Source organism: Bidens hawaiensis, unplaced genomic scaffold (assembly GCF_021521415.1).
Source record: "Bidens hawaiensis isolate Kalapana, Puna unplaced genomic scaffold, B.hawaiensis_p1.1 tig00025180_1, whole genome shotgun sequence".
Lineage (NCBI taxonomy): Eukaryota > Viridiplantae > Streptophyta > Magnoliopsida > Asterales > Asteraceae > Bidens > Bidens hawaiensis.
Window position 1 is genome coordinate 86,275 of NW_027494005.1, and position 17,163 is coordinate 103,437.

At 39.1% G+C, this 17,163-nt stretch overlaps 2 protein-coding genes across 2 annotated transcripts; both read right to left on the reverse strand.

The window, feature by feature from the left end:
- Nucleotides 1-9,274: 9,274 nt before the first annotated feature.
- Nucleotides 9,275-12,467, reverse strand: LOC143570993 (26S proteasome non-ATPase regulatory subunit 14 homolog). The gene is made up of 6 exons (XM_077056510.1): nt 12,298-12,467; nt 12,019-12,196; nt 10,989-11,070; nt 9,853-10,029; nt 9,595-9,762; nt 9,275-9,504 (listed from the first exon to the last, which is right to left on the reverse strand). The coding sequence occupies exons 1-6, from the start codon at nt 12,437-12,439 to the stop codon at nt 9,313-9,315; spliced, it is 939 nt and encodes a 312-aa protein (XP_076912625.1). The 5' UTR covers nt 12,440-12,467; the 3' UTR covers nt 9,275-9,312.
- Nucleotides 12,468-14,884: 2,417 nt separating this feature from the next.
- Nucleotides 14,885-16,094, reverse strand: LOC143570999 (uncharacterized). Its single transcript, XM_077056514.1, has 2 exons — nt 15,927-16,094; nt 14,885-15,352 (listed from the first exon to the last, which is right to left on the reverse strand). Exons 1-2 carry the CDS (start codon nt 16,092-16,094, stop codon nt 14,885-14,887), a joined length of 636 nt encoding a protein of 211 aa, XP_076912629.1.
- Nucleotides 16,095-17,163: the final 1,069 nt, after the last annotated feature.

Here is a 17,163-nt window from a genome sequence, read left to right on the forward strand (position 1 = left end):
TTCAGAAGATTTGGGGAAAGGCGCGTACGCTTTAAAAGATTTGAATGGAAAAAAGATACCGCGCTCGTGGAACGCGGCACAACTTAGAAAATGCTTCATGTAAAAGTTCAAATTTGTAATGAAGGCTTTTAAGCCATCATGAATGATGATTCGCGCTATCTTTCAATATTTGTTCTATTACCTTTGCATACATGTTTCACACTTCCTTTATTAAATTGGAACAATATGACAACACTATATTGACTTCAAAACAAAATAAAGTGAAGTAAAACATACATGCGCGAGCCTTAGCTCAAACGCGTTAACGAGTCTTAACTCTAAAACGTCAGGGCCTTAGCCCAAACTTACGAGCCTTAGCTCAAACACGTTAATGAGTCTTAACTCTAAAAACGTCAGGGCCTTAGCCCAAAACAAAGAGCCTTAGCTCAAAACACTCACAAACATCCATCTTACATCCCGCGCAGCCTGATCATAAAAATCCTTAAACATAACTAAGGCAAAGTACATGCCATATCATGTTAAGGTCTCAGGTCGAGGCCGCGCGCGGAATCATAGTGGATATCTGAGTAACACAAGCTGACATGTAATGGCTAAACTCATACTTCCAGCCCGCGCGACAACGACGCGCGAAAAGGAAAATAACGACAAGTTAGCGCGCATGTCAGCATGAGCAAGATACTGCGAGAACCACAAACAAAATAGAACAGAGGTTAAGTGAATAATTTCCATACAACCTTGTTCTTATTTTAACGTGCAAGCATATCTTATATCTATAAAACCAAACATGAAGAGATGAATGGAAATGCGCAAGATATGAGAACGAGAGAACAAGTTTCATTCCATTGGATCGAAATTTACAAGTATGATGAGTTACAAATTACAAGTATAAAAAATAAATATACAAAATTTGATGAAGGGCTTCTCAAGTCTCCACGTCGACGTCAGCCGCTTCATCACCCTCATCATCTCCCGCAGCATCTGGCGCGGTCTGCTCCTCATCCCCGAACTGACCATAGTCAAGTTCTTCCTCCTCATTGGAGTCTTCGATCACAACGGTGTCACGAGCAGATTCTTTCGCCCCACCAGAGCCGCTGGCAGGGGCAACATCCCCCGCGCCACCATCATCGCCACCAGCCCTCTCGCAATCATCAAGCAACTTCTTTAGCGCGCCGAGGTCGGGCTGGTCAGCAAGCGCAGCTATCTGTAAATCATTAGAAAAGTAATGAGTACAAAACACTTAGAAAAGTTAGTCAAGAAAAACTCATTATGATCAAGGTACCTGCATAAGGATGGGGATGGGAGTATTCATATACTTTTCCCCCACCGCGGCCATGTCCGCGCAGGCCGCATCGCTCTTGTAAGGGTACTCGGATGGGTTCTTCCTCAACATGCCATATTCATAACCATCCGTAAACCCTTCAGCTCGGCCCACCAAACGCGCGGCGGCATTGCAGTCCATCACAAGGGCTTGAAACTCGGCGGAATATTTCATCGCCAAAGCGCAGCGAGCCATGCCCTGTGACACCAGCCATTGGCGATCCTGCGCGAGGCCAGCAACAGACGTCTCGAGGGCAGGAACCTGAGAGTTTAATAACTCAACAGTTTCCTTAGTCTTTTTTAGTTCCTCCTTATCAGACGCTGTTGCCGCCAAAATTTTTTCTTTCTCCGCCTGCGCAGCACCAAGTGCTTCCTGGCTAGACGCCGCCGTCGCTAAGGCCTCATCTCTATCGGCCTGCGCGGCCGCCAAATCCCTTTTCAGGCGCGCAACCTCGCTCTCCAGTGATGATTTCTCAGTGATACTCTGGACGATAGCTTGGTCACGCGCCTCGGCCTGCTGTTCCAAGACACGCACTCTGCGCGCGTACTTGGCAACTTCGGCCTCCGCCAACTGCTGCTTCTCCCGCGCAGCTTGGAGCTCATGCCCGCGCTTGATGTATGCGGTGTTGGCACTTGCTCTGTTTTCACTGAGCTCCGCCTGGAGTTTCTCAGCTCGCGCGCGAGCATCAGACAGGTTCCAGGCGGCCACCTTAGCCTCTCGCTGGGCTTCCACAAGAGCGTCGCGTACTTTAACATAATCACGACGAAGCTCTTGGGAAGCAGCGAAGAAAGCCGACCCAGCGAAAACATGGTCGTTCAGCAAGTCCGCGCGGGTGCGCTCCTCCTGATACCTCCTTTCAGTAGGAGGCACGGCATGAGCCCAGAAGTCCTCGCATACGCCCATGGATTGAAAGGAACTCTCTTCATTAATATTCCATCTCGGGCGGTAAACGGGGACACCTTCCTGCAAAACACAAGAAAAGTTCTAAGTCATAAAACATACTTATATGGAGATACGCGCAGCGGACCAACAAATCAATACATACCTGCGGGGATGAAGCAGGAAAGTCAGCGCCAGCCCCACCAGAGGTCTGCGCTGCGAACACTTGCGGCATCGCAGGGCTGGCGCGGTCTCCCAAGGAGTCTTCAACTTGAACCCCCTCGTCCTCCTCGTCTTCTTCAACAGGCCTCTTCTCCTGCGACCTGGAAGGCTCCAAACCAGCCTCGCGGGGAGGGCTGCGTGCAGGAGGAGGCGAGGGAGGTCTCGACGCCGCCAGTTCGGCGCGCAATACGGTTTCCTGCTCCTTGGTAATCCCAATAAGGGGAGATTCAGCACTAGCAGGAGCAGGACCAGAACCAGCGGCGCCGGAAGTGCCGCCGGGAGTATCACCAGCAACTGTTGCGCCAGCTACAACTCCTATGAACAAATAAACAAGGAAAAATTGTTTATGACTGACTCCAAAGGGAAAAATTTAGAAGACATATGTGCAAAACTTACCTTGGCGCAATTCTGTTCGCGCATCGAACATCGCCATAAAATCCATTCTACCCTTTTCAGAGGGTAGAACAGGGGACTTCGATGGAGTCCCCGGCGCAGCCGTGGCACCTTGTGGCGCCTGCGGCTGATCTGTTACCGTCGCTGCCTCTGCAAACATTTAAAGGAGCAAAGGTTTAATAACAATTCAGCCAGATGAAGATAAATAAAGTATACCTGTTGCAGGCGCGGCACTGTTTCTCTCTTCAGCCGCGCGAAAGGAGGAGGCGACGCCACCATACCTCAAGTGGACAGGAGGTCTGCCCACTCTCACAGGCAGAGAAGCTAAAGAAACCTTTGTGGTAAACACCTGGGTTTCCTTAGGTCCCTTCGTTTGAGCATGGGGATGAGCGACAGGGGTGTCCTCTTTCTTCTGTTTCTTACTGGCCCCTGCGCCAGATTTCCCCTTAGCTTTGCGCTTTAGTAAAGGCGCCTCCTCTTCCTCCTCCTCCTCTTCCGCGAGCTCTAGCTCGTAGTTTTCAAGCGCATCTACAAAAACAAGCGACAGAAATGTTAATAAACTTGGGTATTCTAAAGGAATGAGCAGCAGTGCGAAGACTTACCAGGCGCGTCACCGTCAAAGTCAAAATCCAGATCTACTGGGATGAACAGGTCATCGAAGCGATCCGGGAAACCAACCTCCCCAGCGCCAAGTTCGACGGAGCCGCCCTCCACATGTTCATCATAAGCGGCAAGGATGTAATCCTTGGTGACTGCGCAAAGCCAAGTTAAATGATATCAGCAAAAGAACGATGCTCGCGCAAATATAAAAACAAAAAAAAAAAAAAAAAAAAAAAAAACTTACACAACCCGTCGACTTGGATAACGGGCTCAAGCGCGCTGTCGGCCCAGAGCCTGCTCATGCCGACCCCAACCAGCGCCTCCTCGCAAATTTTCTTCGCGGGGGATGGTTCGGCGGTCAGTTTCTTAACCCATGCGCCAGTTGGGTTCTTGAGGACACCCTCATCCGCAGGCGCAGAAGTAATAGAGCGCATGGTCATACGGATGGGGATCACACCGGCCTTAATGTAAAAAAACCTCTCAGACCAGTCATGAAGGCTCTTGAATGAAACAGTGGAGCACTTCACTTTCTGACTGCGAGGAATAAAAGAGATCCAATTGTCTTGGATCTTGGCCTTATAAAAATATTGAAAGCGCCGAGGAGTGGGTTCCTCGCGCTGGGATTTGCACATGAACTCAAAGTGAGTCACGCGCACGAGTCCAAACGGATGGACTTGGGATATGTGAATCCCATAGAACTTCAACAGTGCACCCACAAACCTTGTCATCGGGAGACGAAGGTTGCAGTGGGAGAAAAAGTGGCTATATAGGGATATATAGCCGGCAGGCGGGTCCGCCGCCGTTTGCCCGGACCTAGGCAACATGCAGCCAAACAGGGTGGGAAAGCCCTGAGAGGTGATCAGGTTGTCGAGATCTGCCTGCTTCAATTTGCAGGGGATTTCATTCCACTTTTTGGTGGCCTTGGTCCTCCCTACTTCCTCCGATGTGGTCTCAACAACCTTCTTCCCCTTCCCCTTTTGCTTCAATGTCGACATCACCACAGATTTCACACGGCGTCTTCGAGAGGCAACGGAGGTGATTGAAGGGCTAGACGAGTATGAACTATCAGACATACAACTGTAATAGCCGATAATCGAGGATTCGAATCGATGTAAACACTCAAATCAGAATGTGAAAGCAGAAATTTGAATTTTAGCAACAATGAAGATGAAGATAAAAATTTCCTAAGGGCCTGCTTTTATAGGCCCAGGAGAGAGAAATGTGGCAGCTGATCGGGTTTCACGCGCCCCCACTCGCAGGGGCAACCCAACGACGGCGCGACACGTGTCCCTAACAGCTGTGTGAGGGGACAAAAAGATGTAACCGACCTGCCACGGAACAGAGACGCGCCCCCACTCGCAGGTACTAACCAATGCGAGTGCGACACGTGTTCAAGACAGCTGTGTGAGGGGACGTGAAAGGCAACTGTAGCACCTCGAGCACACGAAACGTCTGACACGTTTACGGCACACGTCATCACCAACCAACCACGTGTTTGGACCTTTCGTTTTCAACCAAATGGATAGAACTTCGCGCGACGATGGAAACAACAAAGAAAACGACAAAACCCCCTATAAAAGGACAATTCAGTGAGTCTAATATCTATCTTACCACGCTCGCGCAAGATAAGACACACATTAGACTGGGGGGGCTTGAAGAGGTATGTACCCGCCTCAACACCAAGCAAGGCGGGTCAACCCACAAGATAAAGACATTATGAAGGCACAAAGCCAAAACCCAGGCGCATCGCGCATACAAAACATGCTCAGGCATCATATGCTCGCGCATCACATATGCGCGCGGCGCATATCGCATGCTCTTGCACATCACATATGCGCGTGGCGCACCAGCGCGCGGCGCATATCACACGCTCGTGCATATCACACCTGCGCATGAAATATCTGCGCGTGAGAATAAAAAGAAGACTTCGCGCATCCTCAGGATGGGCGCATATCACACGTGCACATAATCAACCTCGTCCTTATCCAAATCAGGATCAGGGCAACCTTGATTGTGCACGTCAGACACTCTTCTAGAAGGCATCTTTTTAAGGAGTAAGAATATGCTGATGTTGACAGCTGCCAAATGAAAGGTCGACAACTCAGCATGACACATGTGCTACCACATGATTTCAACCAACGAGAAAGCGTCAGGTGTCCCAGAGGACACGTGGCGCAGTGCGATTGGAGGATGCCAACGAGGCTGAGCCCAGCCAGTGGAAACCCTAGCACTATAAATACAGCATCAACTCCACTTTGATGACACATTCATTCATACTCAATCATTGACAGTTACAAGCAGTGATATCACATTCAATCATATTGAATTATATTCACTCACAGTCAGTTACAGAAAAACACACAGTCACACAATCAAGAGTATTCAGCGATTCAGCAATACTCTTGAGATTTCACTGACTCACACTTTATTATCTTCTCCACAAAGATACTGATTCTCACGCCGGAGGGTTACCCCAAAGAGGACCCCTCTGTCCCTTTCTGAGGGGTAAGTAACGGCGCTGTTCATTTTGTAGGTGGAAGAACACGGATTCAAAGGAACCATCGGTGAAATAGTTTAATCATACCCGAGGAAAGTAGATCTGCTACCAGTGAGTAGATCCACGTTTCTTCAAGTAAACTAATCATTATATTTATTATGACCTAAATACTCGTGGTTCTACCTTTATTAACTAGCAGTTAATATTATTACAAAATGACCTCATATCATAGTATTTTATGAAATTGTTTTGGCATGTGAAGTTTTCAAATAGTATTTAAGGTATGACTCATGCATGAAGCTCCTTCTTATGAAATCACTTTTAACTTAAAAGTAGTCCATTTGAACAATTTATATTATCTTTTATATATTAGGTATATGTGACGGTCGAAAATCCTACCCATGTCTCTTTTTTTACTACTAACACGCGTACTCTTAAGTGTTTCCACACTGCAAGATCAAACCCCTCGCCTCTAGATTAACGAATACACCATTTACCACTGTGACGCGGAACAAATATAGTTGTCTTGTAAGAATATGAAAGATACTGTTCAAATCAAGATAGATTTATAAGAATTTATATCTGGTTATATAAATAATTGTTAGACCAAGACAAATGCTGGTGCATGTGGTAATTAAGTAGGGATTGTGTGGGGTCAATCGAGTGATTATCTTAAATTGAAGATGAAGCCGACTTGAGTCGGGCCCATCAAGTTTTAAAGGTTTGGAAGGTTGCAGCTTAACTTTTCATAGAATTAATTAATAATTAATTAGGCAGCCAACTCATTAACACGCTTTCCGGAGAGACATATGTTGGTTTCTTTATACTAATTCCCAATCTCTAATTATAAGATTTAGAGCATGATTATGGATGGACCTACATAACATCAGATAAGGAAAAATTCTAAGTATTATCGAGTATCTTAGGTCATTCACATTTCATCAATCATTTTTTACCCTATAATTTAACTAAAATTTAATACTTATCTCTAACAATCTCTCACAACCCATCCATCATTTTTACCTTTATCTTACTCACAAATATTTTATTATATTACTCGTTTTTATACGCTCACAATAATTTAAAAAATGATGAATAGTAACTTTTTTGTATATAAAAAGTTAGTATAGCGTTTTTTTTTATAATTTATGGTTGGGGTACACATATAGTGGATGGAATAGAGTTAGTTTTTAATAGATTTTTTTAAAATTTAAAAATAAAGGAGAAGATGATTGATAGGATGAGTCTTATTCTTGTTTCATAGTTATGTATTTGGCATATGAATGACACTGATTTACTGACATACGTCAAAAATAGTATATTTTTAAAAATATTGATCCTTTGCTGATTTGAATTATTCATCAAACTTGAAGATAAATAGTGAAAACTAGAATATGAAAGTGTGGGCAATTATAATATTTGCGTTTTCACTAACCTTTCACATGAATAGTTTATATGTAATGTGATTAGTGTACTTATTATGGGTTCACGTTTTATAATATGAGAGTTATGTCATACACATGAGTAACTTTGCAAAAGAATATTTTACATTTTGAAGTACAAATTATTTTATAAAGAGACGAAATTTATACAATAAACAAATATTTGATCCTTTCAACCATTTCTAACTTAATCGTTAAATATTTAGAAAAAGAATGTATTATTAAGAGAGATTATAAATTAAATTGTTTTTATATAATTCTTAGATTTAATTATGCTCTATTTAAAACAATTAAAAAGAAATAGTTTCGCTATTAAAATGTAAAGAAAGAAAAGCTAGAAAGTGAAAGGTATAAATAAAAAAAAAAACTAGTTCACCCAATGATCATGAACGATGAAGCGAGAACCTTGCATAGTTGTATATCGAAGCTTACTTTTTTTATGTGGTGCCTAGTTAAAGCCATGAAAACAACTTATATATTCCTAACTTTTATTGCTTTTGTTTATGTCGTGTTAGAAGACACATTCAAAAACTAAGGCTGAGTTAAACTAAAGCATATTTGAAGACAGCAAGTTCAGACTGAGACTAATATGGAGTATCAAAATGTTTGATCATCGCATTTGCTTGCTTTTCGTTTGAACGTGCGATTTTATTGGCTAGTCTTGACTTTTATTAGAGACAACCTTAGTTATTTGTAAAGTGTACGGCCAACTGGTGGTCGAGAGCTGATGGTCTCTCTCCTGAAGTATCTATGGCGAGATAAAACCAATGATCCCTGTCAATTTGTCATAAGTGAGACAGAATGGCTGGCCCTTTGACGCCACACGGAGCCTCAAAAGACAACCAAGTGACAGTTGTATCAGAGCGGTTTGATACTCGAACAATTTAAAACATTTACTTGTCCCAGAATGTTTTCAAATATTGATGATGATATTCTAATTTCAAGTTGTTATGAAGAATATTTCTAATACTTTATGGGCCATTTAGTTCGTAAAGTTATTTTAGAAGGAATTGGAATCTTGAAAAGAATATTGAAATTTGATGGAATTGAATTTAATTCAAATAGAAAATAGAATTGTGTTTGGTTCGTAAATTTATAAATGAAATTAGATAAATTAGAGGATGAAGATGTTGATATAGGATATTTTTAGTACTTGGCTAGCATTCCATTGAAAAGTTGAAATTCGACTAGGGCAATGAACGATTCTTACATTCCAATGAATGGTGGAATATATTTAAATTACAATTCTATTATGTGCCAACCAAATATTAAATTTCAAGGGACCAAACCAAATGAAGTCAAAGATTAGATTGAAGGATAACGTGGGCATGTTAACTATTAACTGTTCTTTTGAACAATTTATGTCAAGTGTTTTGGAGTGTAAGCATCTTCTAGTTGTCAAACTGAGTAACGATTGATGATGGTAGAGGTTGCATACTGTCGTTTACAGTTTTGTATTGTGTAAGTTTAGCGATCCAATAGTTGATATGCTAAAAGACTGTCGATCAGTGTACATCGAGTGAAAAGTCTTACGTAAATGTCGATCATGTGTTTGTTGGTTAAGAGTTAAGACCGTCTTTGTTGAGTTTGTACTTGGCTTATATAAGCATTGATAATCTAATCTAACCTACCACTTTCAAGTTGATATGAATAATCCTTCCAACACTTACATCAAGTCAAAATTTTGATATGAAGAATATTTCTAATTTCTAACACTTTATCAAGTAAAAAATGAGATTGAAGATTGTCACCCCACTGATATAGAGCAACTGAGATTACAATTCATCGTTGGAGTGTAAAAAAATTGAAATTTTACAAAAACGATTCACAGATACTAAACCATTTGTCACGTTGAAAGAAGACATTAATGTTGAACAAGATCATGACACGAGTCTTATAAAAAGTTAAATCGCATCCAAAGTATGGCCACCCAATGTACCAAAACACAAACGATCCAAACTCTAGAAAGAAACTGTGTCGAGCATTGTACCTAGTGTCTGAATGATATTGGATGACATGAGATTGGAAACATGCTCTTCTAGATGCTTCTTGGCATCCTGCCTTCCGACATTTGCAATCGCTAGCTTCTCTGGAGACAATTTGTCTTCTTCCTGAACCGCTTTGTTATACTTGATTGCTAGACTCAGCATCTCCTGCAAACATTAACAACTATTTTTTCACCAACACAATATTTATCTAAGAAACTATCATGGCCACTTGAATTATGTAGAAAGAACGCTTACCTGGACAGTCTGCTCATTGGTTTTTGAATGTGTATCGAATCGTTCTAGTTTTAATCCATCAGTCCACTTCTTCTTGTGGAGGTTCAATAGCATCTTCTCTTCAAGTTCATTCTTCCTGTAATTAATGGCTATTGAATAGTAGTGCCTGTTCAGCCCGTGAATCAGCGCCTACAAAAACAAGATTAAAGAAAAGATCAATAAACAAGCGTCCTAATAATAATAATTATCCCAAAGATTTGAGATATGTCAATGACTCACTTGAATTGATGGTTTATTAAGATGGCCAAGATTTGATGTTGTTTGGCGTGGCTCTTGACCCAGCATCATGGTTTGCGGGTTAATAAGGCGGAACGCATCAATCACAACCTTCCCTTTAACACTCTGAATAGGATCAACCACCACTGCAACAGCCCTTTGATTCAGAGCTTCAAAACTCTGAAATTTGGTTCAACAATAAAGTCACTTTTTTTAACCTCCAACAAGAGTTTAATAAAGGGATATTGGATTTTAATAATCCAAACTTTGGCCTATTGGCCAATATTAACCCCAACTTAAGAAATTCCCTAGGTTAATCCAAACTTTCTTCCTAAAGGAGACTAACCCGGTTAGTTTTAGGGCATAAAATGGTCATTTCTCCAATTTGGGAGGGACAAATGAAAAAGGTAAATAAACTTCAAACCCCACCACCACCGTCAACGCCGCCTCCGCCACCACCGTCCCCGTCGCCACCACCGCCGCCATCGCTACCGTCACCTCTGTCGCCACCGCCGCCATCGCTACCGTCACCTCTGTCGCCACCGCCACCATCGCCGGATCCCGCCGCTGCCACCGCCACCGCCACCTCCGCCGCCACCACCGTCGCCGCCGTGATGATTATAGGCTTATGGGAGAGTTTGAAAATTTATATTATTGTTCATTAATATATATAGTAATGGAAAAATAATAAATAATACATGTTATATAATATTATTTATATATATATATATATATATTAATTATAAATATATAAAAATTCATTAATAAATGGTAAACGAGCTGAACTCGAGCCTGAAAAACCACTCATGAGCCGAGCTCGAGCTTTAGAAATAAAGATAGAAGCGAGTCGAGCTCAAGCTCGTCTGGCTCGTTTGTAACCCTAGTTGGAGAGAAAAATAAATTTGGTTTATAACAAACAAAAGTTTTTTACCCCCATCAACTCGAAGAAATGACATATTTTGCCAAAAACTAACTGGGTTAGTCTCCGTTAGGAAAAGGCTCGGTGGAGACCGATATGGTGAAAGTTGGATTAACATAGGGAAGTTCTTAAGTTGGGATTAATGATGGCCAAAAGGCCAAAGTTTTGATTATTAAAATCTAATATTCCTTTAATAAATGACAGGAAGTTTATGCCGTACCTGTTGTGTGTTGATGTCGACTCCGGATAGCCAACAACCAAATCCAGGATGTGAATGGTACCAGCCAACCACCATCTCTGGTCTGTGGCGACAAACAAAGGTAACAGTCAGCCAGTGGAAATAATTAACACTGTGGAATAAAGCAGAAACTAGTAGAAACAAAACTACAATATGCAACTAATGCTTTCTAGTAGAGTGTTTACAGCTTGTGCAGGCTGACAAAATGTTTACAATGGGAAGGTTTAACCATATGTTAAAACTGTCTGCTAAGAAACATTCATAAAGTGCAGACACGTGGTTAGTACATAGATGCCTACACGTTGATGATTATAAAAGTTACGAACATGCAGGGCGAGTGCTACAAAAATTAATCATGCCAACATGTAATAACTCTTACCCTTTCTCCGCTTTTGTTGAAATAAACTATGCACACTCATATGCACTCAAGAAAGTTTCAGAATGATGGTATATGAAATGTGTCAATATAACAAAATGATCACTCTAAAGCTAATTAATATAATCACACATCTGTTGCAAATCCATCCGAATCTTTCATAAAACAACTCAAAATTCATAAATGCAAACACCCTATTCAAAAGACATAGGGGCACCGACAAAGATCCATATTCCTCCACAGTTGCAAAATTTCAAATCTTCGTAAAAGACTAAAAATAACTCTTAGCAATAAACCAAAATGTCAAAGAAACAAGACAACACCCGATATGTAGAAAACATAGGCATCTTTATAGTTCATAGCATTTACACAAGTTTCCTTTTACTTTAAGACATAATCAAGAGCAGTCTATGTAAGGATCCTCCCATCATATATCTGGAAAAAAAAAACTTTTTTGTAGATGTGCATAAAGTCACATTAACACCTTCATTAAACCAGTAGCTATATCTTGCATTATCCCTAAAACTGTTCCAACTTTCAAATATAAAACAAAATCAATAATTTAATCTAGTGATTTTATTCGATTAAAAGCCTACTAGACAAACAATCAGATGCACAAAGAGTTAATAAAACTACCTCCCAGTCTGTTTAAGCATATCAAGCATATTAGTCTGGAAAACATGATCAACAGCCTCAACACTAACACCAGTCCCACTCTGCGGCATAGCGAAAACATCTACCACGCGGACCGTATACTCATCCACAAACTCCCCAAGCATCAATCCCATAACTTCCATAGGCACTCCCGCTCTCCCTACACAATAATCAATCAATCAATTATCAAGCCCTAACTAATTCGTTTCAATAACATCACAAACAATTAGGTAAATAAAGAAACAATTAAGTAATTATTACCGTGTTTAAGCATCTTGAGAAGGGCTAGAGAAGAGATGTAGACTTGTTCGGATGTGTCGAGTGTGGGTGAGTCCACCGGCGGGTGACCTAACGCGCCACCGGCTCCGCCGAACATCCGCTGTAGCCGTTCCATCCCTGACATTAGCTTCCGATCAATCAACAATTGAATTTCTTTTCTTTAGTAACAAGAAAGAAACAAGATCTCCCCCAAACTGAACAAGGGGGTGTTTAATATAAAATGTTAAGGGTGTGAACACGATTTTCGGCTAGTTAAAAGCTTGAACTAAACTACTGAGTTTAACTAGAGTCTTAAAATAAATAAAGTTATTTAATAAGCTAGATCGAGCTTTATTTATCAAGCTCAAGCTACCTCACGTGCCTAAACGAGCTTATTATTTATATACATGTAATTTAACTCATGAAGTATATTTATAAAATTATATTTATTAGATATAAAATTATGACAAAAATACTAAATAATATATACATTATAAATATATAAGCCGAGCTCAAGCTTTAAAATATGACTCATGAAGTTAGAAGCTGAGCTTGAGTGCTCATGAGTCAAAACAAGCTGTGCTCGGGTTTAGTCAAGCTTGGGCTCAACTCAATTCATTTGTACCCCTAATAATACATACCGAAACTATAACCAATAGCACTTCAAACTTTCATATTTATTGCCAAGGATATATTCGCATAATTGTTAGATTTATACTTGATTTTTACTCGACTTTTTTGGTGATTTTAATGTATCAATATCAATTTTAGTATTGAGATTTGCTTAAGACCAAATGAGAAGCTTACATATGTGGTGGCTTAAGTTAGAAGGCATGGAGTGCACACTTAACAAAGACTATTCTAACTTTAGTATTATAGAACATCTAACTTTGTTAGGAGCAAAGCCTCTAACCAAACAAGGGTTGAGAGGGGTGGGGGAGCACCTCTAGTTGTGTGGGGTTTAATGAGCAAAGCCAATGACTGGGTTAAGCTCTCAAGTTAGCTTGAAAAATGGTTTAATGTTGATTTAATTTGATCTTCATTATTAACTATGTTTTAAGAACCAAAAGTGGTATTCGGAACTGGATTTGGTCTTTCGAAAAAAAAAGAAGTCAAGATTGAAGTAATTATCCAGGAAATCAAAGCGTTTGGATTTCTTAGATATTATCATAGATCTAAAAGGCTATCTATTGATTGGCCAAATTTGTGAAATTTTTCTTTCATGTAATCGGGAGGCGTTGGTGGGTTGGTGGCGCCCCTCCAGGTTGTGGAGGGTGTCGTGTTTTTGGTGCTTTGTCATTGTATGTTTATTAAAGTCTACAATTTAAAAAAAAAAACTTATATAGTTTGGTCATGTTTTTGTTGGCTTTTTTTTTTTCCCATTTATAAATTTACTTTTCATGTCCTTTGTCAAAAAAAAAAAAAAAAAAAAAAAAAAAAACCTTTCCATGTGAAAAACTTGAAGTAACTTCTGGTTAAGTAATATTAGCCGTAGTTTAAATTTAAGAAAAGACCCAGCACGATTAGGTTATCTTCTCTGTGTTTCTTTCACAAATGACATTCTAGAGTGGAGCTGCTTCAACAATTTAAAGGAAGGAAAACTATCTTAGTTTTAGTCAACTTTTTCATCTTATGTGCTTTCTATCTTTTTATCTCTATAACAATTGCCTCGTCGGACGCTCGTGTGGGTGTGCTTGCCCATGCCTTGAATAAAAACATGAATTAATGTTATTGTTTAATCTATTACTTCAGGTTTAACATAGACTAACTTGTAATAGATAAAAAGAATCTATAAACACTAAAAAGTATTAAGTTTATAGGCATTCTAAATGTTCTATTTGTATGCTTAGTTTTACCCAAAAATTACATAAAACTAGGATGATACTCAATTTTAGTTTTTTTTTAAGTAAAGACTAAAAATACTTAATTATTTTAATAAATAATATGTTGAAATATGTGTTTACTTTCAATTCAATGTCAAACATTTGTTTGCATAAATACTTAATAACAATTATTCTGGTATTGTATGTTTAATATGTTGTCGAGACACTATGGATTTTTGAAGTGCTATTGGACTGATTGGTTGGATGGCTACTTATGGGCTTGGATGCTAGCTTGGACCTAAAGATGGAAATGAGAAGGTCCAGCCCATATGGGTTTATTAAAATAAAGAATATTTCCTATTTCCTGTTGGTTGTGTTTTTCATCTTCTTGATTCCAATTAGGGTTTCTATTGTTGAGTGTAGGTTATGTAATTTGTTCGGTGTTTAGAACATGAAAATGATGGTCTAAGTTCTTTTATTTTCTTATCTATCTTCCGTTCATCTTTTGGTTGATTTATTCCAGAGTTTCTCATCAATTGATAAAGAAGTATGATTTATGACATAATATTATACTTTTAAAACTATTATTACTTTAATTCTTTCTTTATGTATAACATTCAGTGATGTGGTTGCATTAAAGTACAAAAATCTCTTAAATTTTAAACCGCATATAACATGCAACTTTATGATCTATGCTACCATTCAATAACATTTCACCGCCGTTGCATTTATTCTCAATTCAAAAACAAACCCGAAACATTACACAATCAATAAATCTTAACAAGTCTAGTGGATTTACGCCACTTCCAAGATTCAGATGGTGATTTGGGAAGAGGTGGAACAAGAAGAGCCTTCCTGCACAAACCAAAAGGCCACCCCTCACAATGACAAAACTCGAGGAACACAGACCGCCGTCTTCTCCTAAACATTGGGAACTCGAAACTAATGATCATCATATCGCTTGAACACCGAGAAAGATTTGTTTTTACAGACATGAATGCCTCTGCAGTTGTTGCACTTGAGCTCCGAGAAAGGTGAGTGCAAGGAGAGTAGAATATTGCATCCTTGTGATCTTCAACATCAGTTGCATATGGATGCTGTATTTCCTTTCTAGGTGAATTGGTTGGAGAGAAACCGAAGAACTCGAACTCCCATATGAAGCTATCAACCGTAAGTCCAACTTTCCTTTTCGACTTTGACTCCTTGTATTTGCTTAGCACTGCTGAAACATAAATCTGAAGAAAAGAAGCATAACCATAGAAACATAATTATACCTTATAGTTGCGGATGTTCATAAATCGTTGTAACAAAACCAAACTGTCTAAAACGAAGAAGGTTTTGTCAGAGACTGATCGATTGTTGACCTCTAATATTACTTATGAACCATCTTTTATCATTTTAAAACTTATACCAGCAACTACGATTTAATATTTTATAACCATTCAAACCGAAACATTTTGACCACTCCAACCAACCCAACCCGTCTGGTTTGTGGTTTTTGGAAATTGTAGTTACTGATTCGATAAGAAATTTCATCAAAACCAGCTAAGCCAGACCTTGAACACCCACTATAGGTGCGAAACAAGTGTCTTGAATATGTCTTTTGCAAACAATTTTTGTTCATTTTAAACACAATATATATACATTGTTAATATGCAAATTATGATTGCCAAATAATATAATACTAATAATAGTCTATATCAGTGATTTAATTATATCAAAACTGTGACCTCCCATAATAAAACATATAAACTTAGCAAAGAGGAACTGAAATAGAAAACATCATTCAAAAATGGAGAGGTAGGCTACTTCTTGTTCATCATCGTAATCGCTAACATCGTCATCATCGTGGCCTTGTTTCTCTAAGCTTTGAGAAGAAATCTTTCTGCAAAAAGTATGGCAGGTTGCAAGAGCATCCTTAAGGAACTTGCATCTCTTGGAGGGATTTGATGGTTCTTGATTATGAAACAAACTCATGATCATGACCGAAAGAAAGAGAGAAATTAAAACACGGGGTTGAACTGAGGTATGATTTACATAACATGTATTTATACTGCATTTAGTATACAAATTTGAAGAGTTTGTTTCTTCATCCTTTGGGTTGAAGACAAAGTAAAGAGATTTTATTAAAAGTTAAAAAAGATTATCCCATAATTCATGATCATATGATGTATCCTTTGAAAACAATACGATGCCAAATTGATAGCAACATGTTGTGTCTGAAATGTGATTTATGGCTTCTACTATGCCTAGTGCTTTGTAGTAGTTTTAGTTTTATCTTCACCCTTAAGTGATGGTAAAGGAGACCACATACCAAACGCTGATCACTACTAACAGTAATAACATAAACAAATAAATAAATAACAAAAGCATTTTGTTTTATACGTTTTGGTTTAATTATTTAACCTTGACTTTATATGCTCTTTGTGTGTGCCCGCGCAGGCGAGGGGTAAAATCTTTTAATTTTTAAACATGTTATTGTACTTGTTATAAAACGTTTACAAGCATAGGTAGTCGAAAGAGCGAGATGATATATAAAAATAACAGTTTTTCTTCATGTCTTGTTATAATTTATAAAACAAAATAATTATATGATACTATGATAGATTTATAAAAGGTATAATGTTAAATAAGATAAGGGATGTCCTTTTAATATCTTTAGTGGAATGGGAATAAGCTGAAAAGCTAAAGTGAAAGATGATATCATCTATCCCACATAGCTTGCACACCAAACATTTCCATTTTTCTTTTCCTTTAATAAAACAAGATTCTTTTAACCTCTTTACGGGTGAAGTTTGCTATCTCGGCCTTCTTTTATTTAGTATGTTATGCATATCTAATATTTATATCAAACATCGAGTTAACAAATGACAAGCCAGCTTAATTGAACGAAAACCGTTTTTGATCACCTGAACAAATGCTAATCATATGCATGTGGTTTTTTTATTTGTTCTTGTGTGATCGATTCATGTGTCGATTCTACACATGGTTTATACTTTATAGTACACCACACAGTTCATGATCATGCCCAGTATACCCTAGTTAG

Excerpts from the sequence above, each read along its gene's own strand:
- LOC143570999 (XM_077056514.1), bottom strand. The coding sequence starts at position 16,094 with ATGAGTTTGTTTCATAATCAAGAACCATCAAATCCCTCCAAGAGATGC. Across the intron at positions 15,353-15,926 it reads ATTACGATGATGAACAAGAA|ATTTATGTTTCAGCAGTGCT; the intron begins GTAGCCTACCTC and ends TCTTTTCTTCAG.
- LOC143570993 (XM_077056510.1), bottom strand. The coding sequence starts at position 12,439 with ATGTCAGGGATGGAACGGCTACAGCGGATGTTCGGCGGAGCCGGTGGC. Across the intron at positions 11,071-12,018 it reads ATGCTTAAACAGACTGGGAG|ACCAGAGATGGTGGTTGGCT; the intron begins GTAGTTTTATTA and ends TTGTCGCCACAG. Across the intron at positions 9,763-9,852 it reads TTAATAAACCATCAATTCAA|GCGCTGATTCACGGGCTGAA; the intron begins GTGAGTCATTGA and ends TTGTTTTTGTAG.